This window comes from Nematolebias whitei, chromosome 21 (assembly GCF_014905685.2).
Source record: "Nematolebias whitei isolate Nwh7 chromosome 21, NemWhi1, whole genome shotgun sequence".
Classification (NCBI taxonomy): Eukaryota; Metazoa; Chordata; class Actinopteri; order Cyprinodontiformes; family Rivulidae; genus Nematolebias; species Nematolebias whitei.
The window spans coordinates 28,429,909-28,448,445 of record NC_056518.1 but is presented as its reverse complement, the minus strand read 5'-3'; the positions used below and the strand labels follow the sequence as shown (position 1 = coordinate 28,448,445).

The 18,537-nt window shown below is 45.4% G+C and overlaps 1 protein-coding gene across 1 annotated transcript; it reads left to right on the top strand.

Annotated features, from left to right (window-relative positions):
* The first annotated feature begins 269 nt into the window (after positions 1 to 269).
* Positions 270 to 18,261, top strand: dicer1 (dicer 1, ribonuclease type III). The gene is made up of 29 exons (XM_037695144.1): positions 270 to 412; positions 1,125 to 1,226; positions 1,330 to 1,530; positions 2,464 to 2,626; positions 2,695 to 2,825; positions 4,831 to 4,965; positions 5,041 to 5,201; positions 5,291 to 5,459; positions 5,555 to 6,027; positions 6,166 to 6,298; positions 6,419 to 6,661; positions 6,955 to 7,109; positions 7,193 to 7,325; positions 7,404 to 7,479; positions 7,566 to 7,705; positions 8,097 to 8,276; positions 8,401 to 8,614; positions 8,704 to 8,857; positions 8,938 to 9,120; positions 9,215 to 9,320; positions 9,406 to 9,581; positions 10,376 to 10,979; positions 12,105 to 12,257; positions 12,340 to 12,951; positions 15,206 to 15,467; positions 15,541 to 15,809; positions 16,663 to 16,825; positions 16,898 to 16,973; positions 17,276 to 18,261. Exons 3-29 carry the CDS (start codon positions 1,417 to 1,419, stop codon positions 17,439 to 17,441), a joined length of 5,544 nt encoding a protein of 1,847 aa, XP_037551072.1. The 5' UTR covers positions 270 to 412; positions 1,125 to 1,226; positions 1,330 to 1,416; the 3' UTR covers positions 17,442 to 18,261.
* Positions 18,262 to 18,537: the final 276 nt, after the last annotated feature.

The window sequence follows — 18,537 nt, the reverse complement described above, 5'->3', positions numbered from 1 at the left end:
TGTGGATTAATTTTTCATCAATTACAGTTTTCTGGGCCATTTTTCAGGTTTTGATCAGAAGAACCCTCTCCGGGTCAGGTTCCCCCGCAAACCCCGGTCTTGTGGCCCCCGGCCCCTCAGTAATCTCCCTCCGCTCTTGAGCTGTTGACGCTTTCCGTCCGAGGCGAATTACCTCCTTACGCAGGACTGCTATTCTCGTCCGTTTTACGTAGAAAGTCAGTGCTCCGCTGCATGCGCAGCTGCGCGGTTGGCGTACATGTTTTAACGTAGCAGAGGCCCAGGTGGAAGGAAGTAGTTCCCCGTGGACGAGTAACCACGATTCGGGACAACGAACCTGGATGGCACCTAATACTTCCACCGAACGAGTTCACGTCTTTTCAGTCGAGACAATCAGGAGAAACTAAAGCAGCAGGTGAGGTTCTGAAGTTCTGTTTGGGTTTTCTGAACTATTCGCTGGGACAGAACGGCCCTGCTAGCTGTGTTAGCTTGTCTGGCATGATGGAGCATGGAGTCGCGGTTCTGTCTACACGCTGCTGGGCTGGTTATGGACTCGGACCGTGTGTTTGTGTCGAATCATACACGGTCCTGTCCCGGGTGCGTGTCCCCAAACGAACCGGGTCATAGCAGGGGTGTCCACACACTGAGGCTAGCCGTTACACTTGCTAATAATAGCCGTGATAACGCATTGCTGGTACCTCCTGGTTCGAATCCTGGTTCGGTCCGAGCTCTGACTGCGGGTTTGTTTCTGTCCGGACTGTTGGTCCAGTCCAGGTGACCCGAGCTAGAGACGTAAAACTGAAACATCAGATCATGGTTGTCCGTTATTTAACAAATTATCACTGCTTACTGTTATATTGTAAATGAGTCCCCGAGGCTCAATGGGATTAACCAGTCTAAATAAAGGTTGAATGAATATTGTGTCCATTAGTTTTTAATTGTCTGATTATTATGATCGGATCTTACCTTTCCACCTGTCCCTGCAGTTCGTGCAGAGCTGCAGGGTTCAGTCAGTGCTGCTGGATGACACCTGCTGACAGGTGGGCTGTCTGTTCCAGGTGTTTGTAGTGATTTTGCAGGGCATCATAACGATGTTCTGTTTTTATTTATTGCTGTTGTTGTTTCAGGTCTGTTCCCATCTAAATGTGAGGAAACAATCGGAGTCAACGAATTTAAATCTTATCATGAAGCCCAGATTAAGTGTTTCCGGCAACTCTCACCTGTTACCTGTGAGTATCTTGTCATCTCGATGATCCTGCTCATCCTCTGACAGATTGATTTTGGTTTCTGTCATCGGTTTGACGTGATTGTGACGCTTCTGTCTCCTGCCAGTGAACTTCAGTAAAGACAGGATGATGAAATGAGATAAGGGGACGTCTGGAGGAGCTCAGCCCCTTCAACCTCCCTTCCCTCTGCAGCATGGCGGGCCTGCAGCTGGTCACCCCTGCCACGTCACCCATGGGGCCGTTCGTTGGTCTGCCGTGGCAGCAGGAGGCCATCCATGACAACATCTACACCCCCAGGAAATATCAGGTAAGTTCACCTGTTAGCATGTCTTTGGTTTGAATCCTCCTCCACAGATTGTACATTCTGACCAACTAAAACTATTTTTTATATTATTTTTCTATTTTTAAGATTAAATGCCTGCGTTGTGTTTATACTTTGTGCCATTTCACCCAATCGCATACCAAAACAATCATCTCAGTCAGGAATAGTGTATTATGATGTTTGCTTTTTGTAACTATTCTACTTTTAATATATTTAACTTTATTTAGAATTAGGAAAACAGTTTACTGGAACTCCTCAGACTGATGAAGCCCTCCGGATAGAGGGTGAAACGTCTCTATAAAAAAGAAACTGTCCAGATGACCTGACTGAGAATTATTGGATTTTTTTTCAATTGTTTCCCCCCCACAGAAATATATAAAAATCTCTTCATTTCCTTTGAAAACATTGTTCTTTGAAATTTACATCAGCATATTTGTTCCATTTCTGTCTATTTATGCTCCTTTTTAGCTCCTCAATGACAATTTGTAGCTTCTGTTTTTTTAATTTGATGTTGCAGTTTTTCTCATTTTAGATTTTAGACATAATTGTGTTAATTTTAACTTTAAGCAACTAATTTGCAGCTTTGAGCTGAAGTTTTGATTATAGATATGTTTTTTTTTTTAGCTGGAGCTTTGTTAATTTTAAGTTTGAGCAAAAATAGGTGTAGCATTTAGCTGCAGTTGTTAATTTTAGCTTTGAGCTTCAGATTTACTTAGCTTTTAGCTATAGATTTGCCCTTTTTTTTTGTTTGTTTGTTTAGCGTGTTTTAACTTTAACATCTCAGTGTCAACTTCCTAAACAAATTTTGGCAGTCATTTAACACTCAGCATTCTCACAGAAAATAGTCATTTCTTTTTTATTTTTCTTTGTTTAGCTGTTATGATATATGTTTTTCTGACTTTGTGACGTTGTCCACAGGTTGAACTTCTCGAAGCAGCTCTTGAACGCAACACTATCGTCTGCTTGAACACCGACTCAGGGAAGACTTTCATTGCAGTACTTCTAACTAAAGAGCTCTCCCACCAAATCCGAGGGAGCTACCAGGAGAACGCCAGGAGGACGGTGTTCCTGGTGAACTCAGGTGAGCTTGTGCTCCAGTCTAATGTCCAGGATGAAGCTCTGTGTGTGACTGTGTGTGTGTGCGTGCAGCTTCGTCTGTGGTCCAACAAGCGGCTGCGGTGAGAACTCACTCAGACCTTCAGGTGGGAGAGTACACGGACTGGAAGGATGTGTCGGCATGGACGGAGCAGCAATGGAGTGAGGAGATATCTGAGAATCAGGTACTCTTCCTCTTTAAGGATAAAGTTTCTGTAAAAAAATGCACATTTTCCAGTTGTTTTCCTGAGACGCCTTCATGGCCTGCAGGTATTAACTATGAATGAGTTGGATTGGTTATTGAAGGAAGGTGAAGTTTTTGGCTTCTGTGTTTAAACAGGCTGTTTTTGTGGTTTGAACTTTTAACAAATTTAAAAGTTGATTTGCATCATTTCCCATCAGGACAAGTTTAGAGCTCAGGATGTTGGTTATTTACTGGACTGGCTGCTTTAAGGTTAAACTTTTAAGCAGGTTCAGCTGTTTTTGTACAATTCAATATAAAATGGGAGCTGATTTTGAAGTTCTGTAGTAAACGACAGCCAAGGAAAACTTTGGGTTTTCTGTGGCAGAACCAGTTTATGAATTATTAAAGGTAATATCTCACTGTAGATGTTGCAGATTAGTTGGCTTTTGTGAAATCTCCAAAACGTCCTGGTTACGTTTGTGTTTTTTATTTTATTTCCTTGCATCATTCGCATAGTTGCACAGTTTTGTTACTTGAATTTATGTTCAAAACATTTTGCAACAGCTTTTTCAGAGTCATCAGAAGCATCTCAAACATGCCTTGACTCTATCTCGGTTTTGCCGCATGCATCTCCAACCTATCTCAAGGACACATTTTGACACCAGCATGGAAGTACTCCTTTCACAGAATTTATGCAAGACAACAACTCCAAATGTTCAGGTCTAAAGACAAAACAGATGATAAATGTTAGTTTAAAAACACTGTTCTAAATCTGCCTATATTCATTTAAAAAAATTTACTTGAGTAGATGAAATTGTAGGGCAGCATGGCGGGTTGGTAAAGCTGAAGGTCGTCGGATCGAATCCCAGCCAGGGAACTTTCTGGGTGAAGTTTGAATGTGGGTTTTCTCCAGGTACTCCAATTTCCTCCAGCAAGTCAAGTCAGATTTATTTGTATAGCACATTTAAAACGGGAACCGTTACCAAAGTGCTTAACAAAAAGATCACAGCATCAAATAAAAGCAAGATATAATTACAGCAAACAGATCAAAAACATGCATGTTAGGCTGATCGGCAACTAAATTGTCCCTAGGTGTGAGTGAGAGAGTGAATGGTTGGTTGTCTCGTTTGTTTATGTCCCTGTGATGGACTGGATGGATCCCGCCCCTCGCACAGTGACTGCTGGATATGGGCACCAGTGACCCCCGCGACCTGAAAAGGAAAAAGCGGGTAAAGATAATGGATGGATGGAAATTGTAAACATTGGGGCTGCTGCCAATTTCTGGAACAAAATGTTGCGCACGGCCAAGAATGCCATTTTCCAAGATGTGCTAACGAAACTGGGCCACGATTGTCAAAAAGTGTCCGTTCAAATTGCGTCCACATGGCTAGTTTGTTGCAGCCACTCGATTCAGTGATTCTGCAGTGGAATATCTGCTGATCTTCTCACCACTCTGAGTCACCAACTATTCTCCAACAGTCACAGCCCTGTGCGATTTTACTCTAAAGCTCGCCACAGATAGGCTGCTTCTCTTTCTTCTGTCAGAGTCAAAACAAAACAGGTTTAATTGTCATCTGGACAAGTTTCTTTAAGGGAGAAATGTTTCGTTTAACCTTTTTTTGTTTTCATCTACCTGGATGATTGAGCTTACAAACCGTTTTTTGTCAGAGTCAAAGTTTAAAATTGACATCACTTTAATTCTCAGTTGATCGGTCAGCTGGCTGAGGGTTCAGATGATGGATCAGAGCAAAAAACGCTAAATTGGTTCCTTATTTTAGTTAAATAACTAAAGTATTTAATAATGAATTATTGAATCTTTAATGTATTCAGATTTTGACTCAGGTTTTATTTATCCCTGTGTCACAACTAAGTAATGCTAGAGCTATAATTCTTTAATGTTTTACTACAAATGAACTTTATTGTTCCAATGAAGGTAGAAAATTAATTCATGTAATCCTGTGTGTGTAAAGCGTATCAGAATCTGATTACTAAATCATCTGGTTCAGGTGCTGGTGATGACATGCCACATTTTCCTGCACATTCTGAGGACCAAGATCTTACCTCTGTCTAAGATCAACCTGGTGGTGTTTGACGATTGTCACCTGGCCATCACAGATCACCCATATGGTGACATCATGAAGGTGAGACGCTCCCCAACTGTTGATTCGTTCAAGAAGAAACCCGTATCACAGCATGGCTGTTCTCTGGGTGTGCAGCTGTTTGAGGAGTGCACTTGTGGTCCTCGAATCCTTGGCCTCACTGCTTCCATCCTCAACGGGAAGTGTGACCCGTCAGAACTGGAGCAGAAGATCCAGAATCTGGAGAGGATTCTGAAGAGCAAAGCTGAGACCGCCACTGACCTGGTGGTCCTTGACAGGTGCGTGCAGCCCCCGCACAGAGCGGGACCGGGCTCAGTCTGAGATGGTTGTTCTGGTTGACTAACAAACACCGCACCCTGTGTTTCAGGTACACGTCCCAGCCGAGGGAAGTGGTGCTGGACTGTGGTCCCTACGTGGATAAAAGTGGGCTCTCATCCCATTTGCAGGCGGAGCTGGATGAAGCTCTACACTTCCTTAATGACTGCAACATCCGTGTTTCCAGAGAGGACCGGGACCCCACGTTTATCTCCAAACAGGTCAGAATCAAAGATCTGCGTCCTTAAATCCCTCAGTTTTTTTATTTAGTTTCTTCTGTGTGAAGTGACTGACAGCGGATCTCTGTCCTCTTAAGATCCTGAGCGACTGCCGAGCCGTGCTGCAGGTTCTGGGTCCCTGGTGTGCCGACAAGGCCGCAGGCATCATGGTGCGTGAGCTGCAAAAGTACATCAAACACGAGCAGGAGGAGCTGAACCGTAAGTTCCTGCTCTTCACCGACACCATCCTGCGTAAAGTCCACGCTCTGTGCGAAGAGCAGTTCTCTCCTGCCTCCCTGGACCTGAAGTTCGTCACGCCGAAAGTCCTGCGGCTGCTCGAGATCCTGCACGAGTACAAGCCTCTGGAGCGGCAGCAGTTTGAGAGTGTCGAGTGGTACAACAACCGCAACCAGGACAACTACGTGTCCTGGAGCGACTCGGAGGATGAAGACGAGGACGAGGAGGTGGAGGCTAAAGATAGGCCCGAGGCTAACTTTCCCTCACCATTCACCAACATCCTGTGTGGGATCATCTTTGTGGAGAGGCGGTACACGGCGGTGGTCCTGAACCGGTACGATGGCTCTCAAAGAGGGTTTACATCCTTTTGTTCCTGTGATGTTTTGGACTAAAACGCACAGATGGGTCAGGGGAAATATAATCATGTGACAGCTCATCAGAGTAAGTGTCTTTGTGTTGCTGCTGTCTGCAGTCTGATCAAAGAGGCGGGGAAGCAGGACCTGGAGCTGGCTTACATCAACAGTAACTTCATCACGGGCCACAGCATCGGGAAGAACCAGCCGAGGAACAAACAGATGGAGGTTGAGTTTAGGAAACAGGAGGAGGTAAAGTTAGTTTTACAAACAGGCTACACCGCATGATAAACGGTCACTGTTAGCCTCAGATGGGTTTTAAACAATAAATGTGATTTTTTTTTTTTGTTTGTTTGTAATTTTCTTTCCCAGGTCCTCAGAAAGTTCAGAGCTCATGAAACCAACCTACTGATTGCCACCAGCATCGTGGAGGAAGGTGTCGATATCCCAAAGTGTAACCTGGTGGTGCGCTTCGACCTACCCACTGACTACAGGTCCTACGTTCAGTCCAAGGGTCGAGCCCGGGCCCCTGTCTCCAACTACATCATGCTGGCAGATTCCAAGAGGACCAAAAGCTTTGAGGAGGATCTGACCACCTATAAGGCCATCGAGAAGGTAACTGATGACCTGACTGAGCAGGAACTGGTTTGTAGAACGTAGCAGAGGAAACTTTTGAGGAACACCGTGTGGTGGTTTTGTTGCAGTAAAAAAAAATTCTTAAAACTCGTCGTTTTAAAACTATTCCCGCTGAAAACCGAGCACGTTAAGTTCTTTAGCAGGAAGTGTGGTTTATATGTGCACCTGAAGCTGCTTAAATTGTAGGGTTGAATAAAAGCTAATTCAAAACTGTTCTCCGAGGAAGCATAAAGAGAGGAGGATGATTAATGATGTGGTTTCATTCTGAGCAGATCCTGAGAAATAAATGCTCCAAGTCTGTGGAGGTGGGTGAGTTTGAAGCAGATCAGGTGTTGGATGATGATAGCATCATGCCTCCATACGTCTTGCAGTCTGAGGATGGAGGTCCGCAGGTCACCATCAACACCGCCATTGGACATATTAACAGGTAAAGGAAGAGTTTTATGCTACAATAATAGCATAGAGTAAAAAAACAACAACTATATTTTAAGAATTTTCCTCTGATTTCAGGTATTGTGCTCGGCTGCCGAGTGACCCATTCACTCACCTCGCTCCGAAATGTAAAACTAAGGAGCTGCAGGACAGACGCTTCCAATCCACCCTCTACCTACCCATAAACTCTCCTCTGAGAGCTCCTGTCAAGGTTCAGCTCTGCCTCTCTCATGAATGAGTAAGCGTTCACCCTCGCCTCTTCATCGTACTGATGTGTTTCTGTGTTCAGGGTCCCGTCATGAACTGCGCGCGGCTGGCAGAAAAAGCTGTCGCACTGCTCTGCTGCGAGAAGCTCCACAAAATCGGTAGAAATCCAATTTACTGACCGTCAGGAAAAACCTGGAACCGGTTCTCTGTGGTTTGACTCCTCTCTGGTTTTGCTCGGTCGCAGGTGAGCTGGACGATCACCTGATGCCTGTGGGGAAGGAGACGGTGAAGTACGAGGAGGAGCTGGACCTCCACGATGAGGAGGAGACCAACGTCCCAGGTCGACCCGGCTCCACCAAGAGGAGGCAGTGCTACCCTAAAGCCGTAGGTTCGGGGAGATGATCCTCTACTTCCTGCTGTTTGTTATATTATCACGCTGCAGAAAGCCGATAGACATGCAATCTTATTTTTAGCCTGCGCTTGTCTGTTAGCAAAATATACCATGAAACTCAGTACGTCATGCTCAAATTTTATGTGGTATCAGCGGAGATTCGATCACAACCCGTGGTCTGAATCTGACTCTTGCTATCTCGCATGAAATTGTGAAAAATGTTATTTTCAAGGTTTGACCAGTGCTAAATGCTAAACTTGTAATTTTAAACAGAAATGTCAGCTCCGATTTAATCAGGATGAAAAGAAAAGGCTAAATTTCGCAGGTTTCAGGTTGTTAAAATCAGTAAGTAAATATTTACATGAGGTGACGTGTCGTCCACAGATACCGGAGTGTCTGCAGGACAGCTACGCCCTCCTGAAGCAGACGTACTACCTGTATGTCATCGGGATGGTCCTCACCACGCCCCTCCCTGATGAACTCAACTTCCGCAGGAGGAAACTGTACCGACCAGAGGACACCACCCGCTGCTTTGGCATCCTGACTGCCAAACCCATACCTCGAGTAGGTTTCCACTTGTACATGTTGCTTTATTCAACAGTCACACTTCTGTTCAGTATTTGTGTTTACCCCATTTTCCTCATTAGAGATGCATAATTTAAGTTTCCTTCCCCTCCATCTTGTACAGATCCCCCATTTCCCAGTGTACACTCGTTCGGGCGAGGTTACGATCTCCATCGAGCTACAGAAATGTGGCTTCACGCTCAGCGCAGCCCAGCTGGACCTCATCACCCGCATGCACCAGTACATCTTCTCCCACATCCTCCGCCTGGAGAAACCTGCACTGGAGTTCAAGCCCACGCAGGCTGACTCAGCTTACTGCGTTCTACCTCTGAATGTTGGTGAGTGCTCTTCATCGCCTCCTCCTCCTCATTATCAGTACATGGGTCTGTCAGTGTGCTTCTATCATTCTCTCTGTCTTCTGCATCAGTTGGAGATTCATTCACTCTAGACATGGACTTTAGGTTCATGGAGGACATTGAGAAGTCTGAGGCCCGCACAGGCATTCCTACCACTAAATACACCAAGCAGAACCCCTTCATCTTCAAGTTGGAGGACTACCAGGATGCTGTCATCATTCCAAGGTGTCACAGTTTAACAGAGACTGAATATTTTTTGAGAAAATAAACTAAAACTCTGAACTTGTCATTCTCCTCCCCTTCAGGTATCGTAACTTCGACCAGCCTCATCGTTTCTATGTGGCCGACGTGTACACAGATTTGACGCCACTCAGCAAGTTTCCCTCGCCAGAGTATGAGACCTTCGCAGAGTACTACAAAACCAAGTACAACCTGGACTTATCCAACCTGAACCAGCCGCTGCTGGATGTGGACCACACCTCCTCCAGGTGAGTAGGCCTCTGATCTGTGTTAAAACAGCTGCAGGTTTGTTGTTTTTTATTCAACGTGTCTCTCTGTGTGGGGCGGGTTTGCTGTCCTCAGGCTGAACCTGCTGACCCCCCGACACCTGAACCAGAAGGGCAAAGCTTTGCCTCTGAGCAGCGCTGAGAAAAGGAAAGCCAAGTGGGAGAGTCTGCAGAACAAACAGGTCAGAGCCGATGGTTCTGTCTGGGTTTGGACCCGTGTGCCTGCTTGATTGTGCCTGACAGTTTCTGTTTGTGTCGTGGGGTCAGATCCTGGTTCCGGAGCTGTGTGCCATCCACCCCATTCCCGCCTCCCTGTGGAGGAAAGCCGTGTGTCTTCCCAGCATCCTGTACCGCCTCCATTGCCTGCTGACTGCCGAGGAGCTGCGAGCTCAGACTGCCACTGAGGCCGGAGTGGGGGCGCAAACCCTCCCCCCAGACTTCAGGTGTCCATCAGACACACTGCACCGTGTGACACAACAAGCCCCTCCCACAGAGATCAATCAAAAAGTGTCCCATTAGTTCAAATACGTTATCTACAGAACAATCCGGTTTCTTGTCAGACGACAGATATTCTACAAATGTATCCCCCATCCCCATCTAGTAATAAAATATATACAAAAATATTAATTTATAAATAAAATTAAATCAAGCATGATTCAGAAAATGATAGATCAGTATCATAAAACAGCAAAACTAATAAAAATCTAAAGAAGTCAGATAAAATCTCAAAAGTTCTCTGTTCTAAAAATAACTTCATTTAATGGCTGATTTCGTTTTTATCTTAGTTCAGAGCACATTGATCAATCAAACCCAGACTTCAGGTTCTTCCTTCGTTCTCTGGTGCCACCTACTGTTCATCCTGCTGAACTAACATGGAGATGATTTCACTTCATTTAGCAGATTCATTTTTGTTTTAATCTGGTGCATTTAAAAAAAAAAAACAATAAAACATTTTTATTTGGAATTTTCTCAGGTCGAGCTGTGATTGGCTGATCAGGTGTAAAATGTGTCATTTATACATCATAATAATAATAAACACCACATGCACTAAACTGTTATTTTTCTCCTTTCAGAGTAATACTACCAGTTCTGATACAGCACATAAAAGTGTCTGATAGGAAACCAAATCTGATTAAATTCTCTAGGCACTGATTTCGATTACTGCTCGATCAAAATTACGTGCCAGAATGTTCGAGGCGTTGTTGGATCTAAAGCTGACCTGCTCTGTCCGTGTCAGGTATTCGAACCTGGACTTTGGCTGGAAGAGATCCATCGATATCAAGACTCTCAGCTCCTGTCCCGAGTCCTGCAGCGATGACGCTGACTGTATGCACCAGAGTCTCACCCCCTGTGGCCACCAGGGGACACATATTGCCCCCTGTCCCAGAGAGGGCCACTGCACACAGAACTTAACTAACGGCACGGCCATCGACGATGACGGCCACCGAGATGAGCACCTTCAGCAACCTGACAGCCACCAAGGCTGTAGCTCCTTTGAGTCCAAACACGACACTACCTCAGCTCCCATGCAGCCCCCCTTCAGCTCCAGTTCTCCCCAGCCCAGCCATGAATGTACTCGTGCCAATGAAACTACCTCAGACAGCGAGCCAGGAGCCCCTCGCCCTGACCTCACTGTAGCCAGAGACTCCCCCAGGAACCTGGGACCAAACCCAGGCCTGATCCTGCAGGCGCTGACTCTGTCTAATGCCAGCGATGGCTTCAATCTGGAGCGCCTGGAGATGCTTGGAGACTCCTTCCTGAAGCACGCCATCACCACCTACCTGTTCTGCACCTACTCTGACGCCCATGAGGGCCGCCTCAGCTACATGCGCAGCAAAAAGGTGAGGCACGCACACTACTTCCTGTCTAAAGGTTGAGCTTAGAAGTTGTAGAAAGAACCGCACCTTTGGGCTGTTCCTGTAATTAAATCCTGACTTATTTGAGTCTTTAAACTCTGTACAGTTTGTGCTGGAACATAACTTTTGTCTTTTCAGTTTTCAACAACCTGCGTAGTAATTTGGGTAAATTAAAGGTGAACGTTAAGTTCTAGCAGTTGATTCTGACCTGCAGTTTTGTTTAAAACATTCAAACCTTTTATTTTTCAGCCTATGTTTAAATTAATTATGTCTGTCAGTATTTTAAAAAAAAAATCCCAACACAGAGCTCCTACAGTTGGAGCTGGGATGTTGTTTTAGGTGGGAGTGTTCAAAGTGATGAAGACTAAATGTTCCCGAGTTTTCATGACATTACTCATAGTAATGAGTAATGATCTAAGGCATAAAGTTAGAAATAAAACCCATTCATTTAATTGTTTACCTGCTTTTTCATGTGGAGTCATAGAGAGCTGGTACCTACTGTATCTCCATCAGTTAATTGACGAGTGGTGGAGGACACCCTGGACCTGTCACCAGTCCATTACAGAGCCACACCGAGACAAACAAACAACCACACTCATCTAGGGACAGTTTAAAGCTGTAAGCTGACTTGCATGGGCATAAAACTGAGTATTTAGAGAAAACCCATGCAGCACAGGGAGAACATGTAAAATCTACACAGAGAGTCTGCAGCCAGGTCTAACAGCTGCTCTACCCATGACACTTGAAGAGTCTGCACACGGTTTTTTGTCTTTTATCAGGGATTAGTGTGATAACTCATTAACATCTGCAACCTTTGGGAGACTAGTTGATTAAAAATCCTTCAAATTTCAGGTAAAGTGCATGGATTTTCAACTGCAGTCTGAATCAGTCGCCATCGAGTCGTGCAGCTCGTTTTGAGAGGCCATCACAGCATGTTTTGTGTGCACAGCTTTTAAAACTATTCTTGACCGTGCACATTATTTTGTTGCCTACCTCATTGTTTTGCACCCACCTTCAAACTGCTTCATTTAGTTCAGAACCACTTTTTTGATTTCCTACTTTGCAACGAGTATCAGTGTGGTGTTTCCTCGTGGTCTGTGCGTCCTCCAGGTGAGCAACTGTAACCTGTACCGTCTGGGGAAGAAGAAAGGACTCCCCAGCAGGATGGTAGTGTCCATTTTCGACCCCCCAGTTAACTGGCTGCCTCCTGGATACGCGGTGAACCAGGACAAGAGCAGCACCGACAGAATGGACTCTGTTGAGGTTGGTCTTCTGTTGAGTCCCACGTCAAGGCCAGTTGTTCTCCCCCTGTGCTGCGTTTTGATTTTTCCTGTTCTTCATCCAGGCCAGAGAGGAGCTGGTGTCCAATGGGAGGTCTGGGAATGACTTCGATGACGAGGAGCGGGACGATGAGTGTGAGGATGAGGACGAAGAAGAACTGATGCTGAAGGACGAGCCGAAGTACGACGTCAACATGGAGGATGATCTGGAGTACTACAAGGAGCACATCCGCTTCATCGACAACATGCTGCTGGGCTCGGGAGCCTTCGGGAAGAAAATCTCTCTTAGCGGCTTCCCCCACTCCCCCAGCCCTGTCTCGGGCTCCTCCCCCTCCATGGACCCCTCCTACGAATGGAAGCCCCCCAAGAAGCCCACTCACCCAGCTGAGCAGGTACATGTGGCTGAGGAGTTTGACTACAGCTCGTGGGACGCCATGTGCTACCTGGACCCCAGCAAGGCGGGGGAGGAGGACGACTTCGTGGTGGGCTTTTGGAACCCGTCGGAAGAGAACTGCGGCACGGAGCTTGGGAAGCAGTCCATCTCTTATGACCTGCACACGGAGCAGTGCATCGCTGACAAGAGCATCGCCGACTGTGTGGAGGCTCTGCTGGGCTGCTACCTGACCAGCTGTGGGGAGAGGGCCGCCCAGATGTTCTTGTGCTCGCTGGGCCTCAAGGTGAGTCGACATGTCCCTCATATATACAACTTTGGAAAAATACTCCAGAGAAACCAGAGCATCATCCATATTATTCAAACACTTGGAGAGGACAGTCACTACAGAACTTGTCACCTTCCTCTGCATCATTTGATGCACCACTTCCTCCAGAATCTGTTCTGGTTTAGACCTTTACTGAACATTTCCATGTAAACATTCTTGATGTGGTGATACAAGATACGAGCATCTTTAAGGTAGTATCACACTGGGATGTGACTGATATGAGTTGGTGTCTCAAAATTGCAAGAAAACAGACAAATGTCTTGTCGCAGTCTCGCTACATTCTTTGTTTGCCACCAGCAAGTCGTGTGATCGTCTTCTGAGCCGTCTTTTAGAAAATCACAGCCTAGTTTTGTGTAAACAACTTGCAAAACTACATGCTCAGCCATGCACATATTTTGCTGTCCTGTTCCGCCCACTTTTAAAGGATAGTTTAATAGTTTTTGAAGTGATGTACAGCAGTCCCTCACTGCTTCACGGTTTGTTTATCGCAGCCTCGCTCTATCGCGGTTTTTCAAAATAAGATTGGACATGACACACTGATGGACGAGCTGCACGATTGGCATGGAATTTTTATTTAAAATAAATTATTTTAAATTATTTGGCACCTGCTGTACATTTGTGCAGCCCGTACTGCAGGATAAACTTCTCGTTACAGCTGATCAGCGTGCAGAGTGGAGAAGTGGGCGTGGCCAAGTGTGCTTGCAGGTTGCAAAGAGCAGAGGAGGCACACAGCTGAAATCATGATATTCTGTGCTCGTTTAGAGTTCGTTTAGAGTTTAGAAACATTGTTTAGAATATTGCAAGAGTGTGGGAAGTGTTTAAAACGTCTTAATATATAAATATATATAATAGGGGTGCTCCGATAAATTGGCCCCGATTTCCTTAATTTTGGGAAATCGGCTGCTACTTGCATGAGAAGCCGATTTTACCAATTTTTTTTAGTTTTAACAACATTTGTCTGAACTTCCATTTATATTTCAGAGCAAAACTTCATGGCCAGTTAAAACAAGTTTGTATTGTTTCTGGGATATTGTTCAAGGTTATGTTTTTCAATAAAATATTGGAGAGTTGAAGGTGCATTGTGGCCTTATAACACCTGACAGTGTCGTTTATTAAACAAAATCGGAATCAGCAGGTCAGAACTTTTTAGAAATCGGTGATCGGCCAGAAAACTGCAATCGGTGCACCCCTAATATATAAATGATAAAATAAACTATTGCTTACTACTTGTACTACTATTCCTTCTTCACAGTTTTTCACTTATCGCTGGTCTTCAGGGTACAGATCCCCGCGATAAACGAGGGACTACTGTACTGTAAAATAGTTTACAATTTATATCTTATCAGTCTTCCCTTATATCAGTCTCAGAGCACAGAGTATGACAAAAGAGGCAAAAGTATTTAAAGGGCCAGTTTTAAAGAATAATTTCTCAAGCTTTTATAATGCTCTACATTTTTCCACGACACTGTTTATTTAGATTGTTGCTGTTTCCTTCACCGAACAAAGTTATCTCGCATTGCTGTGCCGTTTTTGAATAAAAGTTGTTTTAAAAGCCAGGAAAACGACAAAAATCTGTAATTTGCTTGGCTAGCTCAGGGTTCTGCAAGCTTTTTGATTAAAAGAGCCATTTCTGCCCCTTTGCTCACTAAATGAAACGTGCAGAGCTGCAAGACCTGATACAGCTTTGATAATCAACTGGTGGCCCATGGACCGCTGCCAGTTTGTTAGAGTGGGACACTTCTGGTCAGTGGGGATGACATTATAAAACTAAAAATATATAATGAATTGTAACATTTAATGATATTTTTAGATTTTAGGACAAAAAAGATGTGTAAAGTAGTTTTCAAAAAGTTTTCTATTGTGGGTATAAAAAGCAATACAATTAAATTTCATGTAAGTTTTGGTCAAAGCTACAAAGAGCCGCAGGTTGCAGGGCTAGCCCTTAGGCTTGCTTGGATAAATACTTTTTCCTCTTCCTCCATACTTGGGCTTCAGTTGAGCAGGGCTTGTCAACACCAGAAAATATTCAGATAAATAGAAAAACCCATAACGAGTTTGTATCTGGAATCTGTAAAACTGCGATGAACTGGAAGAATGGAGACAAGAACCCAACATTTAGATGCTTCTTCTGGAATATAAATTGTTAGTTTGGGGATGAGATGCAGAGGAGACATTGATCCACCTGACTGTTTGTGTCTTTCGTTGACTGCAGGTTTTACCGGTGGAGCGGGCGACCCAGACATCGTCATTAGTTTTGGTGCGGAGCGGTCAGACTCTAACCGTGGACCTGACGTATGGCTGGCTGAAGATCCCGCCCCGCTGCATGCTGAATCACCCAGACGCAGAGCGAACGTTGCAGCACCTCATCTCTGGGTTTGAAAACTTTGAGAGGAAGATCAACTACACGTTCCAGAACAAGGCGTACCTGCTGCAGGCCTTCACCCACGCCTCCTACCACTACAACACCATCACAGGTCTGTCTGCGCTCCGAGTGACCTTTACCTCCCGACCTTTGACCTCAGCTCAGTTCTATCTGTGCCTCCTCAGATTGTTACCAGCGGTTGGAGTTCCTTGGCGATGCAATCCTAGACTACCTCATAACAAAGCACCTTTACGAAGACCCGCGGCAGCACTCGCCAGGCGTGCTGACCGACCTGCGCTCGGCGCTCGTCAACAACACCATCTTCGCCTCGCTGGCAGTCAAATACGACTACCACAAGTACTTCAAGTCCATCTCACCGGAGCTGTTCTACGTCATTGATGACTTTGTGCAGTTTCAGCTGGAGAAGAACGAGATGCAGGGCATGGACTCTGAGGTGAGTCTTGTTTCTGAGAACAAAGGCCTGGAGCCAAAAAACTGATCTGAGCTCTCAGAAACAGTCAGCGGGGTTCTGCTTCGTATTCCACTGAGTAAAACTGAAGGCATGTGTGGTGGATTTGTCTGGGAATGACTTTCTTGGCACGACATCAGCTCTTTGTTGTGCCTGAGAGGTATTTTCTGCCTCAAGAGCAGCAGATATAAACATACAAGGCTGAAAGAAAGAAAGCAAACTTTGTGGTTTCATGGCGTCTCATGACTGAATGTTCCTGTGTCCTCTGCACAGAACCGTGTAGTGGCTGCTTATGTGGTGAGATGTAAACAGCTGTGGATCGGGACAGAAAAACAAAACTGGCGTGTGGATCCTCATTTAGAATATGGAAGGAGTATTTAGTTGTTTTATTTCTTATTTTGCTTGTTTTGGTTTATCGTCATTTCTAAGAACAAATATACTGAGAAGTTAGTGATTTCCTGAAAGTTCAACCTCTGAAACTGCTTTTACATTTACAATTTTACATTTAGTTTCTGTTCAGAGTCTGAGAGTTCCTGTTAACACATTGATGAGCTCACTGAGAACTCAAAGAACAAGATTTAAGGTCATCTCTCCGGGGTTTAGTAATAGTAGTAGTAAGTACTGTATTTTTCAGCCTATAAGTCACTTTTTTTTTTTTTTTTTTTTGCATAATTTGCATGCTTTGCGACTTGTACGCCAAAGTCACGTGTTTATGGAATTTTTCCACCTGGTCGAGCTGCTCTGTTCCTGGTTAAAGTGATTCAGAGATCAGTGGATCCAGTGAGGTTTATTTAAGTTTACTATCGTATCTCATGTCCTGCTTGTGTTTTTGTTCCAGCTGCGACGTTCTGAAGAAGACGAGGAGAAAGAGGAGGATATCGAGGTCCCGAAGGCCATGGGGGACATTTTTGAGTCCCTGGCTGGAGCCATTTACATGGACAGCAGGATGTCCCTGGAGACGGTGTGGCAGGTCTATTATCCAATGATGAGGCCTCTCATAGGTGAGACCTTAACCTTTGTCTGGATGTTTGAAAGCAGTCATCGTCATCTCATCGCTCCTCTTTCTCCTGCAGAGAAATTCTCTGCCAATGTGCCACGCTCTCCTGTCAGGGAGCTTCTTGAGATGGAACCAGAAACTGCCAAGTTCAGGTAGGAGGACATACACGTCTGGATGTTAAGCGCACATCCTGGAGAGGATGTTCCGTCCATGCCACAGATTTATTCAGTCAGAGAAGGGGTGGGAGATAAAATGATGAGAGGGTGAAGGATTAGAAATTGTTGACGGATCGACCAAAGCTTTGACCAACTCAAGCTAACATTAGCGTATCACTTTAGCTAACCACAGCTAACATACACGTTATATTTCAGCTAATTCATGCTAACATTAGCTTGTCATTTTGGCTAACTTGTAGCACAGGAGTGGCATATTAACCTATCTGTCTTGTCTGCAGCCCTGCAGAGCGCACATACGACGGGAAGGTGCGTGTGACGGTGGAGGTGGTCGGGAAGGGCAAGTTCAAAGGAGTGGGCCGCAGCTACAGAATCGCCAAGTCGGCGGCGGCTCGACGAGCGCTGCGCAGCCTCAAAGCCAATCAACCTCAGGTCCAAAACAACTGAGCTGTGAGCTCGCAGCATTAGCACCTACCGGAGCCCACAGCGTGGCGTCCTGCAGCCTCCAACAGGAACGGGGTGTGGAGACGCCACAGCAGAACACGCTGAGCTCACATCACATCGTTTCATCATTTCATCGTTTCGTTTGCGCAGACACAATCTTTCCTTTCTGCTTCGCATGATCACATGACTGCTTTACTGTCGGTGTGTGGACGAGCTCAGGTGTGCTGCTGCACCTGAGACCAGCCTCATCGTAGTGTTTAGTCTGAACAAACTGAAATCAGAGGAAGAAGAAACGCTGGTTCTGCTCGGTGTGAGACGGTTCTGATACCACTGCAGCTGCTGCCGCTCCGTCTCCTCCTCTGACGGCGCTCCTGATCAGATTTGCACTTATTCCATCGGTTTTCTTCACGAACACGTGGTCTCTTTGACGCCAAATCATCTTCGTAGCGAAGTGAACGTACCTGAAAACTGTAGACTCTAACGAGACCTCGGAACGCCGAGGCCGTCCCTCGTGTCCGATAGGAATCCCAACATTCCCAGTTACTGTAGTTTCCCAGCAGCGCACTTTGTTACATGTTGTTGTAGCTTTTGTAGAAACAACAAACGGCTTTTTATTAATGAGCGGTGGCGCATTGGAGTCGTCGCCATGGAGGCTTTCGAGCTGAACCAGCAGTCAAGCAGGGGCGTGGTTTCTTGGCTGTTGCCATGGAGACATGGGTGACGTCAGACTGACTTGCCACACTCAACATGGGGTGGAGTTTGGTGGCTGTTGCCATGGAGACATGGGTGGAATCGATCTAAAATATCAAGTCATTATTGGGGGGTGGGGGGGGGGATTGTTACTGTGGAGATGTGGGCGGAGCCAGCTCTCGTGCTGCAGACGTTTAGGTGTGTTCCTGACGCCGAACCAAAGCTAAAACATGTGTGACTGTCTGAATCGATTCCTGAGAAAACCAGCTTCTTATTTTATTTTATTTCCTGATAATTGTTGCTTCCTGCTTCATGTCGTCAATAAGCCCATTGTTTCACGTGAATACCTCAGTTAATTGCATGCGTTCTTGTTCTTTTCTTTTTGTTTGGTGCTATGTTTTTTTGTATT

Coding starts and splice junctions, on each gene's coding strand:
- dicer1 (XM_037695144.1), top strand. CDS start 1,417: ATGGCGGGCCTGCAGCTGGTCACCCCTGCCACGTCACCCATGGGGCCG. Junction 2,627..2,694: donor GGTGTTCCTGGTGAACTCAG/GTGAGCTTGTGC, acceptor GTGTGCGTGCAG/CTTCGTCTGTGGTCCAACAA. Junction 2,826..4,830: donor AGGAGATATCTGAGAATCAG/GTACTCTTCCTC, acceptor CATCTGGTTCAG/GTGCTGGTGATGACATGCCA.